Source organism: Aotus nancymaae, unplaced genomic scaffold (genome assembly GCF_030222135.1).
Source record: "Aotus nancymaae isolate 86718 unplaced genomic scaffold, 86718_ANA_hifiasm-v0.15.2.pri h1tg000007l, whole genome shotgun sequence".
Classification (NCBI taxonomy): domain Eukaryota; kingdom Metazoa; phylum Chordata; class Mammalia; order Primates; family Aotidae; genus Aotus; species Aotus nancymaae.
In genome coordinates this window covers 699,391-721,452 of record NW_026988418.1, presented here as the reverse complement: position 1 = coordinate 721,452, position 22,062 = coordinate 699,391, and the positions used below count along the sequence as shown (strand labels likewise).

Here is a 22,062-nt window from a genome sequence, read left to right as displayed (position 1 = left end):
CCATCCTGATGGTTCTTAGCGTATTGTAACATGGGTGTGCTCGTGGGTACTGAAAATTTGCAGATGGAGCTGAGCTCTTCCTGGTATCTTGGTGCCAAGGGTATGTTTGTCCTCCACCATATCCACCACCCAAGGATCAGAAAAGATAAATCAGGCAGATCCTAATATCAACTAAGGGAAGGATGATGGCAAAGCATAGAAGGCAAGAAGTGCAGGTTACGGCTGGCAGGGAGGGGACGGAGGGGCCTCGTTTGACAGATGAGGTGATGCAGGAAGGGACGATATGGGACTGAGGAAATGTCTAATTCCGGAAAGGGAGACGGCACCTTAGGCAAAGCAAATTGGATTCCAGACTCCCCGTTAGCGGGGAGCCCAGTGTAGCCCCCAGTTCTGATGGAATCCTCTCTCAAGCGTGTGTCTCAGTCCTTCCATTTCTGAAGCCACAGGAATTATCTACTACGAAAGTTTTGAGCACATAAATCATGCTGAATGTTAGGTATGGGTCAACAGCTATGATACTGTGTAAAATTAGAAAACGGACCCACCAGAGTGTGTACACAGGTGGACACTGAGACATGCTTTGTTTTTCAGAGGTGCGGGGCTACCTCGTGGAGCTAAGCCCTGCATTGGTATGTGAGCTCATTATCGTGGGTGGGGCTGGGGATATTAATTCCTCTGGGTAAAAGGCATGTCTGATGCTTTGGAGAAATGCTTAGGTGATGTCCTGTCATACACCCACACGAGCTAACTCTTCGTATGAGCAATGTAATCTAACCCTTTCAAGATAATACATTTGTAATCCTCACAACAGGAAGCCCCAAGTAGAGCTTTTGGAAATAACAGGGGCCCTATAAGACAAAGAATGAACCTACTGTTTACTGGACCTCTAGGGTTTCTTGAAACTGCCCCAGGGGCCTTGGGGAAGGACTCCAGGCCTCCATCCTCCTTTCAACCTGGGGCAGCCCTACTTTTCTATGCTTTCTCTCCACAGCAGACAGTGCAAAGTAAATTGCCTACAGAGATGAGGCAGGTAACATCAAGGGAAGAAGTAATCTCATTAGGATTGCTTTGAACCGGAAGAGGATTCTCCGTGGGCCCGGGAAAGCTGCTACTGAGCTCCGGCTGACTGTTGGCCTGGGCTGTCAGATCTTATTTTCGTAGGCTAGCAATCTTTGTGTAATCACCCCATATTTAAATGGTTAGCCACTAATTTGGAAACAACACAAAAAAATGAAACAAAACAAACCCAACCCAATGAGTGTGAAAGCATGTCTGGGGCTGGCAGTAAGATTTACATTGTCTTTGTTCCAGCCCTGTGACATAGTTCAGCCTGTACTTAAAAATCCTTGGATGGTAGGGACATAAGTAAGTTCTGCAAAATATATCAACAAGAGATATGAAATGATAAAAATTTTTTTTTTGGAAAAAATCCTGGAATAGGGCCGGGTGCAGTGGCTCATACCTATAATCCCAGCACTTTGGGAGGCTGAGGTGGGTGGATCTCCTGAGGTCAGAAATTGGAGACCAGCCTGGCCAACATGGTGAAACCCCGTCTCTACTAAAAATACAAAAATTAGCTAGGTGTGGTAGCGTGCGCCTGTAATCCCAGCTACTCAGGAGGCTAGGGCAGAATTGCTTGAACCTGAGAGGCAAAGGTTGCAGTGAGCCAAGATCGTACCACTGCACTCCAGCCTGGGCAACAAGAGCAAAACCATCTCAAAAAAAAAAAAATCCTGGGTTGGGGACCTTTTTACTTTCCAAGCCAGCCCCTTATATGAAATGACGAACTGCCACGTCTCAGTCCCAGGCATTAATTAGGCACCTGCTGCATAACATGCATTTCCTACAACGAGGTGATTTAGGCCGTGGTGCAGATGGAGTGAAATGGGATGAACTTGGTTCTGGGTAAAGCATGTTGGATCCTAAGTATTTCCTTGGTGTCAGGCTCTTTAGGCCTGATGATGTGTAGTCTGGGTTACACCCTTCTTCCAAATGCTGTCACCACCAGGCTTCTAGTCTCTTCATTGTCCATGCCCAGTAACTTGGCTAGGTATGTCCCAGGTTGTCTTCTTTTAGGCAGAACCCTCTGCATCATTAGCTCCCGGTTGATCATTTTCAGCCTAGGGCTCCGGGAGGCAGATCTGCCAGGGCCTCAGAAACTTTGGGAAGTGAGACTCATGATCACTGAATTACTCTTGCCCCGCTTTGTTCCTGGCCAGCAAAAGTCCACTGTACTGGGAAATTTTAGAGACCCTGGGTGTTCTCCTTCCAGATATAAATTTCTAGCTCATAGAATGAAGGTATTGGGGAGCTCTGCTGGGGGATGAAGGTTCTGATGCCCTGGATCTTGTAGTGAGCCCCTCTTTCAGATACCAGAATGATTCTGCCTGAAGCAAAAGTTTTCACATCTGAGACAAGCAGCTGTGCAGACCCCATACCAGTTCCTGTCTCCCTAGTCCATGGAGCACAGCTTGGAGAGGACGGGCAGAATGAATAGTGATTACAAAAGAAAACACAAAACCAGAATTTATTGAAACCAGGTACCAACTCTGACTACAACAATCAGCTTAGAGATACCATTACTCAGAATAACTATACATACAAAAATCTCAGGGAAAGGAGAATAAAAGAACTTAAAAGAATACAACTTGAACAGGACTTTTTTACCAAAATGGTCTTGTTGCAAAATAGTAACTACCACAAAGAGCCCAACATGAGAAAGCCATGTGTCCTTAGACCTGGGGGTGAGGACTCTAGTTCTCAAATTCTTAGAACACAGTGCATGATTCTCAGGGGGAGAGAGGCTGGCTGGAGCATGAGGACCTCACTGCTGACTCCGTTTAACAAAGCCCACGCCCCAGGCACAGGCACACATGGAATGAGACCACCGAGCAAGTCACCCGCCCCTGCCCCCATGAGCTCCATAACAGAGAAGTGCTCTCTGAAGTGATTGTCCATAGAATAACTGTCTCTAAGCTGGCCACTGGACCAGGGACAGCTTAGAGACAGTTATTCTATGGACAATCATATAAACCCCCCAGAATCTAAGCCCTACAATTCCCTTATCCAAATTCCCAGTAACTAGGGAGGTAGAAGAGCAAGACATGGAAGTTGTCTCCAAATCAGTATTTGGTCTCCAGTAAACAGGGATAAACATAAAACACTGTTCCACAAGCGGGTTTCAAAAGAACTACTGGGCACAGCAGGTGAAAGATCCCAAAGTCCCATTTAGCACCTCTCATAGGAGAAGGAAGAGGAAGGCTGGAGGGGGAGGTGTGATGAGTACAGGAGGGGAGACGGGCATGTTCCCTGCTGAGGTCACTGCTGCCAACTGTCCTGTTCTGCTGATCTGTACAGCTCTGCCCACTTTCTGGACCTGCCCTCTCATGGCCCAGAGCTCATTTATCTGAGCCTAAACCTCCCAGTCTCAAGCATAGAGAGCAGAGATGCCAGACGCAGAGGTTCTCTGGGTAGGCGTGGTGAAGGCAGTCTTCCCGAGAACACAGGGTTCTTCTGTGCCCTCTTAACTGCAGGGAGGGCAGGGCGAAGAGGATGCTGAGTTACAGGAGGCAGAAGGCAGCAGCTCAGAGGGCAGGGAGGATTCAGCTGGGAGACTGACAGGAAGCTTCCATGGCATGGAGTCAGCAAGCAGTGGCTGGGGTCGGCTGGAATGGGAGGCTGAACAGCATAGCTCTACCTAACTGGTGTGGGAAGAGCATGTCTGAATTCCTGAATTCCCCCAGAGCAACATGGCTCCTTGCTCTGGAACTTCACACTCAAACAATAAGCCTGAAGGGAAGAAGTCTCTTCAGAGTCCCAGAGGTGCCCATTAAAAGTCCATCTTGTCAACTTTGGCTTCTCATTTGTGGGTCCGTATGCTGCTGCAGATTTGGGCGAGACGGTTCTAAAAAGAAAAGGAGAAAGGTCATTGGAGAAGATGCCACTTGGCAGGCTTGCCCCTTGGCCACCCACAGTCAGCCTGAGCACAGGTCTGAGTGAGCCTCAGCCCCTCCATTCTCTATCTGTGTCACACATGAATTTACCTTTTTGAACCTCGTTTTCTCATCTGAACAAGGGAGTAAAATAACAACTCAAGTGAGACAGTAAAGTTATCATATGAGATTATTTGAGAATAGTATTGCAGTAGGTTTAGCTAGAGGATGACAGTCACAAGATGTGGGTGGCTAGGTGTGTGTGTGAGCTCAGCACTGGGCCTATGTTCAGAAGGACAGGTTTGGGAAACCAGCCCCACCTTGTCCCCTTCCTTGGATGTACCCTTCAGACCCCACAGAAAAGTGAGGGTAAGGTTGCTATGTTTGCACTAAGTGCTCCATCTACCACCCAAGACAATGGCTGACTGGACCAAGGAGGTTCATCCCTGGCTGAGCCAATTAAATTCTTCCTCTGGAGAATTTATTTTATTTTTAGAGTTGAGGTCTTTCATTATCACGCATGCTGGAGTGCAGCAGCACGATTATGGCTCACTGCAGCCTTGAACTCATGGGCTCAAACAATTTTTCTCCTGAGCTGCAGGGATTACAGGTGTGTGCTGCTGTGCCTGGATCTCTTGAGAATTTAAACCAAGACAAGAAATGGAACACCTGGGCAGTGAAGCAATAAAGCTGGAGTTGGAGGTGTGGTTACTCAAAGCCACATGCAAAGCAATGTTAAGTGAGAACAGAACCTAGAGCCTGTGGAGGTTATCTGCTGAGAGGGAGGAATGAAGAAGTGTGGGAGAAATGGGCACACACGCCCCAGCTGATGGGCCCCACCACTCCAGAGGCTTGGCTGTTCAGTTCGCTCTTTGATTCTGTTAATGCTGTTAAGCTTCCTGACAACAAGCCCGACCCACATTCTTGAACTATTCCAGGCTTCAATTTCCGGTGGCCAATAGTGCCCTAACATACCCCCAGCACTAACTGCCTGAATGAGGCAGAATTTTGATTTTGTAGTGGAACTTCTGCGGCACGCACCCTGGGATTAACCAAAACTCAACATCCACGGAGGAACAGAACTGCTGCTATCTAAGTAGGATAATAGTCAAAATCTCTGGGGAGAAGGAAGACAACATAAATTTAAGTAGAATGTATTAGCCCAGGCCCAAAAGACAATCCTAAATAAAGGTAGTGCAAGAAAGCTACTAGAGGCATGCTATGTGTGGAGATGAAGATGAGACTTACGGAGAGCTTCTTAATGTTTCCCAAGGCCTCTGGATCCAGCTGAGCAATACTGTGCCTCTGCAAGTCACTGGCCAATAATCGCAGGCTCTGTATAGAGAGGGGAGTGGGTTAAACTGGCATGTCCCTTAGGGCAGGAACCCTCATCTGGCAGTGTGCCCCAAAGGATCCCCCTGATATCCTGCACTTAGTGGTTGGGAATGGCTGGGATGGGGAAGTGGCAAGACAGGCAGGAAGGGTGTTAGCCCTATGGAGACAATGATAACATCAGTGCTATCACTGGGGTGGAGGCCGGAATACCTGGGCACAAAAGGCACGCACATTATCTCAGAAATGCCCAAATGCCCTGCAGAGCATGTCTGAAACAAACTATCCTCCCCTCACAGGGGCTGAGGTCAGCACCTCACTCCATGCAGTCCCGAGAAACTGAGCTCAGCCTGCTTCAGAATCCCTTAAAGTTACAGAAAGCTGAAGGCAGAGCTCATGCTCCCAGTTCTAGACTAAGCGCATAGCTTGGTGGTGCCCTCCTCTGCACCACCCTTTAACATCTCTATTATTGCGCACGTCACAGGTGCCATGATTGCAACCCCATCTTGACCACTGAGCTGCTTCTCAAGGGCAGGCCCCATGTCTACTTCTCAGGCCTGCTACAATCAGGTGGGCAAATGTTAGCTGATGGGCTCATGCCTGTAATCCCAGCACTTTGGGAGGCTGAGGGGGCGTGGATCACCTGAGGTCAGGAGTTTGAGACCAGCTTGACCAATATGGTGAAACCCCATCTCTACTAAAAATACAAAAATTAGCCGGGCATGGTAGCGTGTGCCTGTAGTTGCAGCTATTCAGGAGGCTGAGACAGGAGAACTGCTTGAACCCGGGAGGCAGAGATTGCAGTGAGCCGAGATCATGCCACTGCACTCCAGCGTGGGTGACAGAGTGAGACTCTGTCTCAAAAAATGAAACACACACACACACACACACACAGAGAAAGAGAGAGAAAGGGGGGGGGGGAGGGAGAGAGAGAGAGAGAGAGAGAGAGAGAGAGAGAGAGAGAGAGAGAGAGAGAGAGAGAGAGACAGAGAGACACACAAATCAGAAAAACAGAACCCAGAGCTGGGCAATGATCTTTGCAGTCTGGGCCTCTAACCTGGGAGAGAAAACTGGGTTCTGAGTCCTGCAGAAGTGTGATCAGGACCCACACAACTGAAAGGATTCTGATGGAGAAGTGTGGGTGAGGGCCCAGGGAAGGGAAATGCTTGACTAAGCAGCACACTGTGGCCTGGCTTCCCTTGGAAATACTTCACCTCTCCGCCGCCCACTGGCACAGTGAGGAAGATCTCTTTGCTGTCGGCAAGAGGGCTGCCATTCCCTGAGATGTTGTAAATCCGCTCTCCTGCTGCTGGAGTGCGCAGGCCAGGGGTCTTGAAGACCCTAGAATGGGAAAAATCTCTGTGAAGAAGGCTTGGCAACTGGATGACACCAGATTCTATAGACGCTTTTAACCTCCGTCTGGCCTCAAGCTGCAGTTTTCAAATCACACATTCCTAAGGCAAGTTCTAAATTAAAAAAAAAATTTTTTTTTAAGCAGTAATGACTAAACACAGCTGGAGAAAGAAGGATGTAATTATTGAACATACATCTAGCAAAAAGTCAACTCTTATCCACAAGTTTAGGTCCAAAGCTCCATATGGGTGCCAGTCATCCATCCATCCACAAAGCCAGAAATAAGCTGGTTAATTGTTTCCAGGAGTGGCTGCTTCCATCAGGAGGAATTTTTCAGAGGCAAGGAGGATGATTTAGAGATTACATCATTATACTAATTTCTCAAGACAGTTAAAATACGGCTACCTAGTTTTCCCTAAATGCCTTTTGTTAAATATTCATGTGAAAAAACAAGCAGTAAAGAAAAGTGGGAATTGGCTGGGAGCAGTGGCTCACACCTGTAATCCCAGCACTTTGGGAGGCTGAGGTGGGTGATCACCTGAGGTCAGGAGTTCAAGACCAGCCTGGCCAACATGGTGAAATCCCGTCTCTACTAAAAATATAAAACTTAGCTGGGCATGGTGGTATACGCCTGTACTCCCAGCTACTCAGGAGGCTGAGGCAGGGAATCACTTGACCCCGCGAGGTGGAGGTTGCAGTGAGCTGAGATCGCACCACTGCACTCCAGCCTGGGTGACAGGGTAAGACTCTGTCTAAAAAATAAATAAATAAATAAATAAATAAATAAGTGGCAATTAAAAGAAAATAAATCTTCCACACTTTCCCCACACCAGAGATAACCGCTTCTTACTCTATTCCCCAGGGGTAGCCACTCTGAATTCCTTATCTACCCTTCCAGAAACTTTCTATGTATATAAAACCAAATGGGATCATACAGCACAGTGTTCAGCAACCTGCTCAGAGATGCTCTGTGATCATGAAGCTCTTTCCTATCAGCACACACAGATCCAGTCTTTTTTAATGGCTATGCAGCATCTCCTATTTAGTTAACTAGGTTCTTTGGAAGGTATTAACTTATGCTGCAAGAACATCCTCCAAAAAAGCAGTATCAATTTTTACTTCTACCAAGAGTACAGGAGAGTACCTACTCATCTTTAAAAAACTGATTTGAGGCGGGGTGTGATGGCTCATGCCTGTAATCTCAGCACGCATTGGGAGGCCAAGGTGGGTGGATCGCTTGAGCCCAGGAGCTCGAGATCAGCCTGGGCAACCTGGCAAACCCCCATCTCTACAAAAAAACAAAAAATTGGCCAGGCATGGTGGCATGCATGGGAGGCTAAGGTGGGAGAATCACCTGTGCCTGGGAAGTCAAGGTTGCAGTGAGCCGTGATTGTGACACTGCTCTCCAGCCTGGGCATCAGAGTGAGACCTTGCCTCAAAGTAAATAAATATTTAAAAAATAAAAATAAAAACCTTCTGATTTTAATCAGAAAAGGCCAAAAACGTCACCTAGAGGCCTCCTAGTCATCATCGGCAGAATATTCGCCTCCCTCCCATCAGATAAAGAATCATTTTGCCACTGAAGATGGGTGAACCTACACTCAAGGGAGAGGCATACACCAGGAAACCCAGCTGGCCACTGTCCTCTGATGAGGCATCCTGGGCCAAGGACTCAGGACTATTTTCTTTTCTTTTTTTAAGACAGAGTCTTACTCTGTTGCCCAGGCTGGAGTGTGGTGGTGCGATCTCAGCTCACTGCAACCTCTACCTCCTGGCTTCAAGAAATTCTCCTGCCTCAGCCTCCCGAGTAGCTGGGATTACAGGCGTAGGCCACCACACCCGGCTACTTTTTGTATTTTTAGTAGACACAGGGATTCGCCATCTTGCCCAGGCTGGCCTTAAACTTCTGACCGCAAGTGAACTGCCCACCTCAGCCTTCCAAAAGTGTTGGGATTACAGGTGTGAGCCACAGTGCCCAGCCTAGGAGTATTTTCTTAGACACTATTTCTCTGGGTAGTGTTCAGTGTTGGAGTCCCATCATATCCAAGTGTTCCCCTCAATACTCACCTCGAGTCAAACCTAGGTGTCAGGCCTGGAGTTGGTTTGACCATGGACGCCTCCAATCGACCCATGGCTGGGGTAACAATGTTAGCACGGCTTGACCTACAGGTAAGAAACAGCCATCAGGCATGCCAACTCTCAGGTTCCACAATAGCAGCAGCAGAGGAGTGACACGTAGAGAGCTGACTGTGAGATACTGCTCTGGGCACCTCACACACCTCAACTCATGTGACCCTCCTAACAACAAGGGATGCCAGCACTGCTGCTATCCTCATACACAGATGCGGACACTCAGGTGCACCGAGTTTTAAAAACTTGCCCAAAATCACATATCCAATTAGGGTGGAGCCAGAACTTTGAACCAAAGCAGTCTGCCTCCAGAATCTGACTTTTTTTTTTTTTGAGACAGCTTTGTCAGCCAAGCTGGAGTGCAGTGGCGTAATCTTGGCTCACAGCAACTTCTGACTTCCAGGTTCAAGTGATTCTCCTGCCTCAGCCTCCCGAGCAGCTGGAATTAAAGGCACATGCCACTACACCTGGTTAATTTTTGTAATTTTAGTAGATGTGTTGGCCAGGCTGGTCTTGAACTCCTGACCTCAAGTGATCCACCCACCTTGGCCCCTCAAAGGGCTGGGATTACAGGCGTGAGCCACCTTGCCCAGCCTCAGAATCTGACTTTTTAATCAAGGAGACAGCTTCTTTATGCAAAGGCTCCCCCAGCTGGAATTCTGTCCTTGTGCCAGGCAGCTGCTGCTCTGCTCAAGGAGAAATTAGTTCACTCCTCCACAGACATGCAACCCAGTGACCACTCTCCTAAGCTGTTTCACCTTCCCCACATGGCTTATGGTAGAGTCCGGCATAATCAGCTCAAGCCCATAGTGGTTCTTCACTTTGAAGGACTGGAAAAAACATTTCAAGAAACTAATTATAGGTAAGTGACAGCCACTCTATGACGAGCTACGGGGTAGCTCTACACATGGGCTATCAGGAGCTGAAACATAACAGGCGGTTCTTGCTATACTTCAGACACTCAAGGGTTCAGTGATTTTAAGCTGCACTCAAACACTAGTCACCAGAGCCTTCCACTGCCCCTCTTTCAGCTACGATACATATAGCTCTTCAATAAAATCCAAAACGCCACAACTTTAGAAAGCCCACTACCTTTTCCTTTTGCCTTTTCCTTGTACAGACTGAGTTCTCTTCTTGGATGGAGGACACCTTTTGACCTGTAGTCACAATCAAATGAGACTAAGTTTACAAAAAACCCAGCGAAGAGGAAAGGTAAGGAGGGTAAGGAGGGTTTTTTTTTTTAAGGGTTTAAAAAAACAAAAACAAAAAGAAAAAACAAAGAGAAAGGGAACAAGCTTTGGATAGTTAATACTAAATAGATAGTAAGTTAATAATAAATATAATAAGAATTCAATGACTTAAAAAGTTCAGAACATAACTAACTGAATTTCCACTGGCTGGGTTTTCAAAATAGAGGATTTTGACCAAGATTAAAAGTAAATTTCTTTTGAACTGATTGCAGCCTGGCTTGTCCCCCACTACTATACATAAAGGGCTACTGTGAAGGTCACTCAGGGCATCCCAGGTGCCCAAAGGCAAACCCTGCAGTGCTCCCTTCCTGGGGCCTGGGAGGTCCCTGGCACGAATCACTCCTTATCTTCCATATATGCTCTCCTCCCTTGTCCTCCGTGATGGATCCATCTTGCCTGCTTCTCTAGCTTCCTTGGCAGCCTGCCTTAGGAGCTCCTCTCTCTACCCTCCCTCTATGTTCACCCTCAGGCTCCCTCCCTTCCTGCACAACCATCTCCACTCCCACCCTGAGACAAACACCTAAAATCTGGGAGGCAGTGTATTTCTCAATCTCTCTCTTCTCCCTGAGCTCCAGGCTGAAATTTCAGTCTAGCCTAGATGTCCTGGAAAAGTATCGAATGGTTCACATGCCATGCAATTGATACGTACTCCCCCTACCCCCAGTCCAGCACCACTCTGCCTCCTAAGTCCCACACCTCACTGGACGGCGGTTGCCTTAGCTAGAAACCATGGAGTCGTCTCTGATTCCTCCTTTTCTCCACCAACCATGCTACTTTCTAAAACCTATCTCAAAACCATCCCTTCTTTTTATAGTATCAGCATGTCAGTTCAAGAATTCATAAGCTTCCAACTGGTTTCCCCATCTCCGGTTCCCACCCCCCGCCATTCATCCTGAATACTGTTCCTCTTCCCTTTCTTCTTCAGCTAGCAGGCTGTCACTCACCTTGAAAGCCCTGCCTATGTCCTAATGGGGTAGGGGAGACTTGCTAGCTTCCTCTTCTGTGTTCTATACACTTTGGACACCAGTCAATTATCACTTTTGTCACTGCCATGTAAAGCAGAATCATCTCTACTAAACTGTGAGCTCTGGTGTACAACAATGTATTTTATGCATTTTTGTATTTGCTTGTTTCATGATAAGCCCCAGCTCCCAACCTCAGTGTCCACTTACTCTTGCAGTTTGAAGATTCTTATGTTTATTTTCTTCTTCTTCTTCTTCCTCTTCTACTATCATTTCATCTACTTGTATTACCTTTCGTGCTATAAGAAACAGTTTCGACAGTGTGGTATTTCTAATGAGAATAAAGTTTTGTGCATTCACATTTCTTATAGGAATAAAACATATGCAATCCTAAAAGAAATGAACTAAAATTAAAGAAGACTTTTTAAGAAAGAGAGTTTAGACAAAGGAAACTAATCAGTGTTAAGAAACCCCATATGATGCTTTGTAGGGACAGCCCAGCATTCTGAATAAGAGCAAAGACTCTGAGTCAGACAAACTTGAGCTTGCCCTGCCCCGAAATCCTGGCCATGGGTCAGGATGTTCTTATAAGAGCTGGATGCATCAAACTATCATAGTTTAATGACAGTGACATTAAGTCCATGTCACGATTCATCCTGACCCAATGCCTTGCTCACTAGTCACAACCTGGTTTCCCATATAACTTTTCCTGTAAGATAGTGTTTCTCAGAGTGTGGGACATGTATGTAAGATGATTTTATGCAGATAGATCATGGAATTGAATAACTTTTTTTTCCCCTTCCCTTCTTTCTTTTTTTTTTTTTAAAATCAGAGATAGCATCTCACTATGTTGCCCAGGCTGGTCTTGAACTCCTGGGCTCAAGTGATCCTCATGGCTTGGGATTACAGGTGTGAGCCACTGCATCTGGCCTGAATTGAGTAACTTTGAATTTTATGCAGAGAAAGGCATTCCTTTTTCTTTCTTCCTTTTTTTTTTTTTTTTTTTGAGACGGAGTTTCGCTCTTGTTACCCAGGCTGGAGTGTAATGACATGATCTCGGCTCACCGCAACCTCCGCCTCCTGGGTTCAGGCAATTCTCCTGCCTCAGCCTCCTGAGTAGCTGGGATTACAGGCATGCACCACCATGCCCAGCTAATTTTTTGTATTAGTAGAGATGGGGTTTCACCATGTTGACCAGGATGGTCTCGATCTCTTGACCTCGTGATCCACCCGCCTCGGCCTCCCAAAGTGCTGGGATTACAGGCTTGAGCAACCGCGCCCGGCCCCTTTTTTTTTGACAGAGTCTCGTTCTGTCACCAGGCTGGAGTGCAGTGGCGCAATCTTGGCTCACTGCAACCACCACCTCCCGGCTTCAAGGGATTTTCCTGCCTCAACCTCCCGAGTAGCTGGGACTACAGGCACACACCACCATGCCTGGCTAATTTTTGTATTTTTAGTAGACACAAGTTTCACCACGTTGGTCAGCATGGTCTTGATCTCTTGACCTTGTGATCTGCCTGCCTCAGCCTTCCAAAATGGTGGGATTACAGGCATCAGCCACTGCACCCGGCCAAGTCATTTCTTTTTTTATTTTCTTTTCTACTGAGACAGAGTTTTGCTCTTGTTGCCCAGGCTAGAGTGCAATGGCCCGATCTTGGCTCATGGCAACCTCTGCCTCCTGGCTTCAAGTGATTTTCCTGTCTCAGCCTCCTGAGTAACTAGGATTATAGGCATTCGCCACCATGCCTGGCTAATTTTGTATTTTTAGTAGAGTTGGGGTTTCTCCATATTGGTCAGGTTGGTCTTGAACTCCCAACCTCAGGGGATCTGCCCGCTTCGGCCTCCCAAAGTGCTGGGATTACAGGTGTGAGCCACCGCGCCCGGGCCAAGTCATTCCTTTTTCAATTCTCTTTCAACTTTGCTGATTCCATCAGGGAGAGTCTCAGTTGGCGTTATCAGTCTTTTAACACCTCTCTAGCAACAATGTTTGGTTTCTAGCACAGCTTTTTTTTTCCTTTTTTCACTTTCACTTTAGTTCACACAGGGGTCTTGAGTTTGGTTAGCAGCAGTCCTGCATATAATAAACTAAATTTCTGGTTTGAATTGGTGTTTGGGTAAAAAAATAAATAAAAAAATAACAAAATACAGCATCCAAAAGCAAGTTTTTAGATTTACAAGATTAAGAACCAGATATTAATTAAGGGAAGACACTCTACCAACAAGGCCCTGGCTAAGCAGCCAACCACGCAAGCTGAGCCTCAGTTCTTTCTATTGGACAAGGAGTTTTGAAAAGTACTCACTTTTGGCAGATTTCAGGGGTGTCTGAATAGCTTCTGCTGTTAGTTTGTTTATTTCGGTGATATCCAGGTCAGCCTATGACAAACATAGCCAGAAAGCATCAGAGTTATTTCACCAAAATACGAGGAACATTTCGAGATAAAAAAATTTTTTAACTATTATTTGATACATAAGACTGTTAAATGTAAGTGATAATACAATATATAATGTAGCAGACTCCCATAAAGCCACCACACAACCCAAGACCTAAAACATTGCCAATTACTTGCTTCGGCTGTGTATTTAGTCCTTCTTTTGTTTCCTTGTCTCTTCTCGCAAAGGTGATGAGTCTCCTGATCCTGTCATTCTCCAGAGGTAACTTACCATCCCATTCCACTTGCTTAATCATAAGGTGTATGTGTATGTGCTCACATTTACATGCATATGTGTATATACGTGTGTACACACATAGACACGCATTTTCACATGTACTTAAACATTTTGTTTGGTTTTGGCTGTTTTCACCACTATTTGTGGTTGTAGTAAATTTGTTTTCACTGTTATATCATACCCCACTGTGTGAATATACCACCATGGATTTGTCCATGCTTCAATTGTTTCATACTATTATAAACAGTGCTATCTTGAACTGTCTTATATGTGTCTGATGGACATGTCCAAGTTTCCCCTTGGCTCTATCCTTAGGATAGGGGATCAAAGGCATTATAGGTTACATAAATATTCAGCCTTTGTATTATGCCAAATTGTTTCCCAAAGTGGTTACCCTTGTCTACAGCCCGTCTGCAAACAATACAAGTTCCTAATGATCTACATCCTCTACAACACTTGGTGCTGTGTCAGGCTGACCATTTTTTTTAAATCAATCTACAGGGTCTCAATAAGGTTTTCTATGATGATCCTGGGTGTTTCAAAAAGGCTTCCAGTCACCATTCAAACTAGGTTTTTTTTAATATGTAGTGCCCATACTATGGGCACTCTTAATAAAGAGCAGTCATGATTCTTAGCCCTTTCCTTATAGAACATACGTAAATATCAGAATAATTATTACAGGTTTGGAATGGCACAAGTTTCATCTCTGGTAGGGACTGCTCGAAGTACTCAAAGAAGGATTCTGAGGCTGTCTTAGGCTTAGCAAGAAATACTGCTGTAATAAATTACTGATGTTTGCCAGGCTTGATGGAACAGAAAGTGGCTTTCCTGCCAACATTCTGCTATCTCTAGAAACAACTGACTCCATAACATGTTATGGAGTCATCCGTGGTGGCAGGCTACTGGTCATCTAGTGTGCAGGAGAGTTAGCAGGGCAGGCCTGAGGCTGATACACATAGAAAGGCCTGTTTGCAAGGCTGGCCTTGGTTGGCATCTGGGAACTTGGATTTCAGAGAGGTTCCCATCTTTCCTTAACAAGAATGCCTCATTGCACCTAAACTTTATGCAAACAATATGGGTCCTGCTGAACACCTACTTCCCTCCTGGAAGTCTAGAATTTTGACATGTGCTAGGCAGATGATGCCTTCACGAGCAGCCCCCAGTTAAAACTCTGGGCATTGACTCTCTAATCAGCTTTTCTGGTAGACAGCACTTCATAAGTGTTGAATTACGCATGTTCTCTGTGACTCCACAGGGAGTGGACTCCTAGAAGCCTGGTTTCCTCTGGACTATGCCCTATGCACTTTTCCCCTTTGTCGATTTATGCTTTGTATCCTTTCACTGTAATAAATCATCGCCATGGGTGTGACTGTATGCTGCTGAGCCCCATGAATCCTCCTATTGAATCACCAAACCTGGAGGTGGTCGTGGGAGCCCCAACACACTTCCCAACTAAGAGCTTTTATAGATTTTCTATCGTTCCTTTCTTGGATTTTAAATCATATTAATCAAGGCTAGAATTCGCTCAACTTGGTGTGGTAACAATGGATCTCTCGTATTACATTAGAAGTTCTCATTTGCAGTTCTGTATGTCTAATTTAAAAAGAGACAGCTGCATTAGCTAGTAAGTAGCATTCATCTCAGAGGTAACGCTTTTAAAACATTAGAGCTCAGTGTGTTTAGGGGGGTGAATAATCCCCACCTCTCTTCTATAGTATTCATCCCCAAATGCTCCAAATTTTTCCAAATTGATAATTGGCTCCTCATTATCTTTAACTTCTGAATGAAGCTGGTGGAGATCTACTGCTATGTACCCTTGGAGGTCAGACTCCTTCAAACCCTGAGATTCCAAATGCTTCTGATCAACTCAACAAAAGATTTTGGGGTTTACTTTGTAAATCCAGTGGAGGCTGCAATAAACTAACAGAAAGATACACAAATGCATATATACACACATTGTTTGTATATGACTTTAGAGTGCTTAGGGAACTCTGTGAAGCCCTTGTATGGACTAGTTTCCAATGCTGTCTCATAGAACTTTCGTAAGAGTAACAATGCTCTGTGCTCTCTGATGCAGTAGCCGCTAGTCACATGTAGCTACTGAACATGTAAAATGTGGCTAGTATATCTGAGAAAATAAATTCCTTAATTTTATTAATTTTAATTAACTGAAATAGCTACATATACTTTGTGGCTACTATTGGACAATGCAGCTTTCAATGCTCTATTTTGTATCCCCTTCTTACTCCCTTCAATCCTGGTACTGATGCTGGGAGGAAGGAGGTGAGAGGGGTCAGGGAGTAATGAGCATGCCCAGCAAGAGCACTGCATCTACAGTATGACATGATGAAACAGCCATGTCATCTAGCAGGCCAACGCATACTGTAATGACCCAGGGGCTTAAAGGAACTTGGGCTTGAGGCTTTCTACTTCCACTGTAGAATTCAGGACAAACGACTGCAAGAAATTGGTCAAAAATAGAACTGCCACCCTCTGTAGGGCTCAGAACTATCTGGGTCTCATGTACACAGTGTTTGGCCCAACTCTAACTTTTCAGTTGACACAAACAGATAATGTCTCTCTATGCAACCTCTTCCACAGTAAGCACCTATTCGTTGGATCTGGGGACTGGACTAGACTTAAGAACTAAGCAGCGGCTGGAAAACAGGACAGGTCACTTACTGTTGCTGCCTCTTCCAGGGCCTGCTTGTTTCCTCCAAGGGCTTTAAAAAGAACATTGTAGTTACGATTAAATTTTAACAATAAATCATCTCACCTAATAGTACCATTTATCTTTCTAAAACTGGTCCAGCCCGTAGTCTAACATTCAAGGACCTTCACCATCTAATCTATTCTTTCTCCAAGTTATATCCCAAATGTGCCACTGATTCTCATGACTTGTTGCTATGGTACTTTGTATTTCCTCTGCCTGAAATTCCCCTCCGTACTAGACTAATTTCTAAATCATCCTTCAAAACTCAGCTCAAACATCACCCCAAAAATTCTGCTTATTTTTCTTTTTTAAAAATACATTTTAAATTTTATTTATTTATTTTTGAGACAGAGTCTTGCTCTGTCACCCAAGCTGGAGTGAAGTGGCCATCTTAAGAGCTCTCTGTCTCCAGGGCTCAAGTGATCCTCCCACCTCAGTCTCCCAAGTAGCTGGGACTACAGGCATGTGCCCCCACATTTGGCTAATTTTTGTATTTTTTGTAGAGACAGGGTATTGCCAAGTTGTCTAGGCTTTTTTTTTTTTTTAAAAAACTAGAGATGTCTCTTGCTGTGTTACCCAGGCTGGCTTTGAACTCCTGGGCTCAAGTGATACTCCTGCCCTGGCCTCCCAAAGTACTAGGATTACAGGCATGAACCCTCACCCCAGGCCCTGCCCCCTGCTTATTTTTCTTTAAAAATTTTTTTTAAAACTTTTGTTTTTTCTTGTTTTCCTTTTGCTAGGAACTCATTAAAATTTTTATTTTTTTAAAGTTTAAAGATAGGGTCTTACTATATTGTGCAGGCTGGTCTCAAATTCCTGGGCTCAAGCAATCCATCTGTCTCATCCTCCCAAAGTGCTGGGATTATAGGCATGAGCCATTGTGCCCAGCCTGCTTATTTTTCGATCTCACAGGCTGCTGCAAAGTGTGGTGTTAGTTGCTCACCCTCATAATACCCAACAACTACTCAAAGCTGTTTAAATGTCCATCTCTGCCTTGGACTGAATTCCAGAGATGATATCCTTTGCTTCTGGCAAAAATCTAGCAGACAATAGCTGTACAGTAAACATGTGTTGAATGAAAACGTCTTTGTGAGATTTACATGTAGAACAAAAAGTTAGCTGAGATCCTCCTGCTAGAAACTCTCATAGTATCTTGTAAAACAGTTAAGATCTTAGGCTATGAAACCAGAATACCCGGGTTCAAACAGACTATGCCACTAACTAGCTTATGAGGCCCTAAGCAAAGTATCCAATTTCTCTGTACCTTAATCTTGTTTTGAAAAACAGAAATATTAAAGCTGGGCACGGTGGCTCACGGCTGTAATCCTAGCACTTTGGGATGCTGAGGTGAGTGGATTACCTGAGGTCAGGAGTTCAAGACCAGCCTGGCCATCATGGTGAAACCCCATCTTTAAAAAAAAAAAAAGAAAAAAGAAAAGAAAAAAGAAAAACAGAAATATTATTATTAGTTAGGAAGAAAAATTAGTCAATGTATATAAAACATTTGGTACAATGCCCATCCGGCATAGGAAGTACAATATAAATATGCTCACTGACCACGACTCTGTTCTATCTCTTTTGTAGTACCTATACTTAATTAGATAATTGCATGTGGATTTTTCTAATAGCTCTTTTCTGCTAACCTGCATATTCCTGAAGGCAGAGACACTGTCTGTGTTATTCCTCAGTGCATCTTTAGCATCTAGCACTGTGACTGACACATGCTCAATGTTTGTGGAAATGAGCAAATGAATGGCTTAATATTAATAAATAAAAGGGCAAGTCAAAAGGATCATTAAATGTCAAATATGTGAGCAGAACATGCATTTCTAACCAAGAAGGAGACTACATGCTGGGTAATTAATAATAAGGAAAAGAGAAAAAGTAAAGGCAATCCAGCAGAAAGTCCAGCCTCCTGCATTTCCCTGGACATTTAATAAGGGAGTAGGGAAACAGGCTGGGATTTTTCTCTGGCCAGGAAAACTAATGTGTCCATTTTTAAGGTAGCAATTTCCATAAGCTGCAGAAGGAGCTGCTTCAGGTTATTCTTCTATCTGAGCTCTGGTTAACTAACCACATCATTATTCATTGTTACATGGGTTGGATAAAATATACATATATTTTTATGGTTTTTGTTTTTATTTTTTTTGAGACAGAGTCTTGCTCTGTCACCCAGGCTGGAGTGCTGTGGAGTGATCTCGGCTCACTGCAACCTCTGCCTCCCGGGTTCAAGCGATTCTCCTGCCTCAGCCTTCTGAGTAGCTGGGACTACATCCACCCGCCACCACACCCAGCTAATTTTTGTATTTTTTAGTAGAGACAGGGTTTCATCGCATTGGCTAGGCTGGTCCTGAACTGCTGACCTTGTGATCCGCCCACCTCAGCCTCCCAAAGAGCTGAGATTACAGGCGTAAGCCACACCCCCTAACCCCGCGACCGGCCAAAATACACATATATTTTTAAAAATACATGGCCGGGCGCGGTGGCTCAAGCCTGTAATCCCAGCACTTTGGGAGGCCGAGGCGGGTGGATCCCGAGGTCAAGAGATCGAGACCATCCTGGTCACCATGGTGAAACCCCGTCTCTACTAATACAAAAAATTAGCTGGGCACGGTGGCGCGTGCCTGTAATCCCAGCTACTCAGGAGGCTGAGGCAGGAGAATTGCCTGAACCCAGGAGGCGGAGGTTGCGGTGAGCCGAGATCGCGCCATTGCACTCCAACCTGGGTAACAAGAGCGAAACTCCGTCTCAAAAAAAAAAATAAATAAAAATAAAAAATAAAAATAAAAATAAAAATACTATTTCCTGGCCGGGCACAGTGGCTGACGCCTGTAATCCCAGCGCTTTGGGAGGCGGAGGCAGGCTTGAGGTCGGGAGTTCAAGACCAGTCTGGCCAACACAGCGAAACCCCGTTTCTACTGAAAATACAAAAATCAGCCGAGTGTGGTGGCGGGAGCCCGTAATCCTAGCTACTCCGGTGGCTGAGGCAGGAGAATCACTTGAACCCAGAAGGTGGAGGTTGTACTTGAACCCGGAAGGTGGAGGTTGCAGTGAGCCAAGACCGCACCACTGCACTGCACTCCAGCCTGGGTGACAGACTGAGGCTCTGTCTAAAAAATAAATAAATAAATAAAAATACTATTTCCTGATGTGGAAAAATTATGTGGAATTCACATTTCAGTGTATCCATAATTAAAATTTTATTGCAATGCAGCCCATCCATGCCCATTCACTACAGCTGTTTTGGAACTGTATCACAAGAGTTGAGTAGTCCGACAGAGACCCTCACCGCCCCCGCACCAGTGGACTAAAATATTTGCTAGCTAGACCTTTAGAGAAAAGCATGGAGAAAAATGAAGTAGGGAAGTGAGACAGAGAGTGAAGGGGAGCAGTAGGCATTTTCCGTAAGTGGTCATGTCAGATCTCATTAAAAGGTGACATCTGAGCGAGCCCTTTCTGAAGGGTGTCACCTAACCCCAAGGGGCTCCAGGCCTCCGCCAGGGAAGCGTTCCAGCTCTTACCGAAGTAGTCGAGCCAGTTCATCTCGCGCAGCGCCTTGGGGAGTCGCAGGATCTCGATGTTGTACAGGTTATCCACCTCCTTGAGGAGGTTCTGCCTGTCTGACTCAATCTGCTTGATTCGTATTTCCACTGCGGGAGGGTAGAGCCGACGGGACACGGGTCACGGGGCGGCTGAATAGGTACTGTTCGTGTCCCCACCCGCCAGCATCCCGCGACCGCCCCAGGAAGCCGCGACGGCCCGGCCCCTTACCTTCGCGGTCGAAGTCTTTCAGAAAAGAGGCGAGCTTCCGCTTCCGTAAGGAGTTGGTTTTGGCCACCCGACTGCCGCCCTTCCTAGGAGCCATGGCGCTCGGCGGAGGCTGCGGGGAGCGGCGGAGATGGGACAGGGAGGCAAGGAACCGGGTAGACACGAGAAGGGCGGACAAATACCACCCGAAGAAGTCCCCAGGCACGTACCTGCTGTCCCGAGACAAGGGCTGAGCAAAACCTTCCTGTGCTAGTGAGAGAGAGCGGCTCTACCGCCAACCGCCACCCAATTCAAACTCCACAGCCACAGGCTGACGAATGAGAAGCCGCCGTCCCACAACATCCAATCACAAGCAAGTTCCTGCCGGCCCGGGGTCTCCCGTCCAATGCGCCCTCTACAGCCTGAGTAAAACAGCGCGGCCCCTGCCGTCGCGGGTGCTCCTGGGAGTTGTGGTTCAAGATTGTTTCCCCGCCCTCTCCACCTCCCACCCGGCTCCGCCCTGGCCAGCTGCAAACGATATAAACTACTACTCCCGGCAGGCCTTGCGGCGGCACCCCAACCTTGTAAAATCTGGAGGGCTGGGGGCCGACTAGGACGCTGGGGGCCTGCTTGGATGCCGGGAATCCCAGCACTTTAGGAGGCTGCTTCTTTCTGGCCTGGTTGCCACTGAGTAGCCGAGGGCCGCCGTGATCCACTAATTGACTGACTACTGACTGGCTGGCTGCCTACCTCTGCGCTTCTCAGGGCCCCAAGCTCCCCAGGCCGAACTTCGGACAAGTGGAGGGAACTTCGGACAAGTGGAGGGTAGGCGGGGACAGAGCAGCCCCACCCAGCAGCGTTTGGAAGGGGGCAGGGGTGCTAGCGCGCGGCCAGTCTGGACAGCGAGTGGGGGAACCCTCCAGTTCCTCGCTTGCCCGCGGGCTGGCCCTTCCTGCCCAGTTCTCATCCTGGCGCCTCGACTGGGTTCGCAGTGCGGGGCCGCGACTTCAGGTGCAGGTAGTGGCGCTTGGCAGCTGGCCATACGGTGACTGCAGCAGGAGCCGCGGTCGCCAGACAACAGGGAGCCCAAGGCAGGAGGCAGCCCTGGGTGTCGAGGCCGTGGGCCTGATGGGCGTGTAGACGGCGAGCCCCGCCAAGCCGCGGTCCATTCGGAGGTGCTAACTGTGCATCTTGGCATCTGTCCACAGCCATAAGGTTGGATTGCTTAGTGGTTGTGCTGAGGCTCAGCAAGGCTAGAGGCTAGTCTCGAAGTCTCCAGGGATCAGAGCGATAGCTCAGGCTGAGTGTCAAGGCGGGCGGCGACCAGACGGCCAGACTGGTGAGCTCTTGACGGGTTTGTGGTATGATTGTTTGGATTTGGTGCTTTTCACCTGTGGATGCGGTCTGAAGCCATGTCAGAGGGGTTGTGACTGTGTTTAAGTGTGCATTCTTATAGACTGTAGGGGTAATAATCTTGCCTCTCCCCTCTGAGTTCAGGAACAATCGAGGAAATAAGCAAAGGTGCCAAGTAGGCTCCTGATAGGCACCAGCGAGCTTGGGGGCACAGCAGGTCGAGCATAGGAGCCCTGGCAAGCCTGGCCCTTCCTGGAGAGTCCTTTCTCTCCCTTCCAGCCTGTCCTGTTGCTCCATATGCAACAAGTATTTGAATGTCGCTCTTCCGCCCGAGGTCAGCCCTGGGCAGTGGGTGATGGGGGTGACACCTTAGTCTGCTGGGTGCTTGAGGATCTTCATCAGGCAGATGGCCAAGATGAGAGGGGATGACAACCGGTACCTCATGCAGGCTCCCCCCCAGCAGGTGTTTTTATGCTGGGCAAGTCGGGCTTCCAGTCTCTTGGTTTCAGGGCTTCTTTCACCCCACTCCCCAATGTGTCCGACTTCCCTGGGTACCTAGGACGTCCCCCTGCATCTTAGCTAGAGCTGCCACATCAGGAGACCCTGAATCACTAGTTTTTGCC

The 22,062-nt window shown here is 46.7% G+C and overlaps 1 protein-coding gene across 2 annotated transcripts; it reads right to left on the bottom strand.

The window, feature by feature from the left end:
• Positions 1-2,508: 2,508 nt before the first annotated feature.
• On the bottom strand, positions 2,509-20,407 carry CDCA8 (cell division cycle associated 8). 2 transcript variants are annotated; one of them, XM_012439186.2, is made up of 11 exons: positions 20,317-20,407; positions 20,111-20,219; positions 19,861-19,989; positions 16,309-16,349; positions 13,260-13,332; positions 11,170-11,258; positions 9,840-9,904; positions 8,685-8,780; positions 6,479-6,605; positions 5,181-5,267; positions 2,509-3,904 (listed from the first exon to the last, which is right to left on the bottom strand). In XM_012439186.2, exons 2-11 carry the CDS (start codon positions 20,202-20,204, stop codon positions 3,860-3,862), a joined length of 846 nt encoding a protein of 281 aa, XP_012294609.1. In that variant the 5' UTR covers positions 20,205-20,219; positions 20,317-20,407; the 3' UTR covers positions 2,509-3,859. The 2 variants fall into 2 exon arrangements, with proteins under 2 accessions (XP_012294609.1, XP_012294604.1); XM_012439181.2 differs by having other exon boundaries at positions 20,111-20,402.
• Between the last annotated feature and the right edge of the window lie 1,655 nt (positions 20,408-22,062).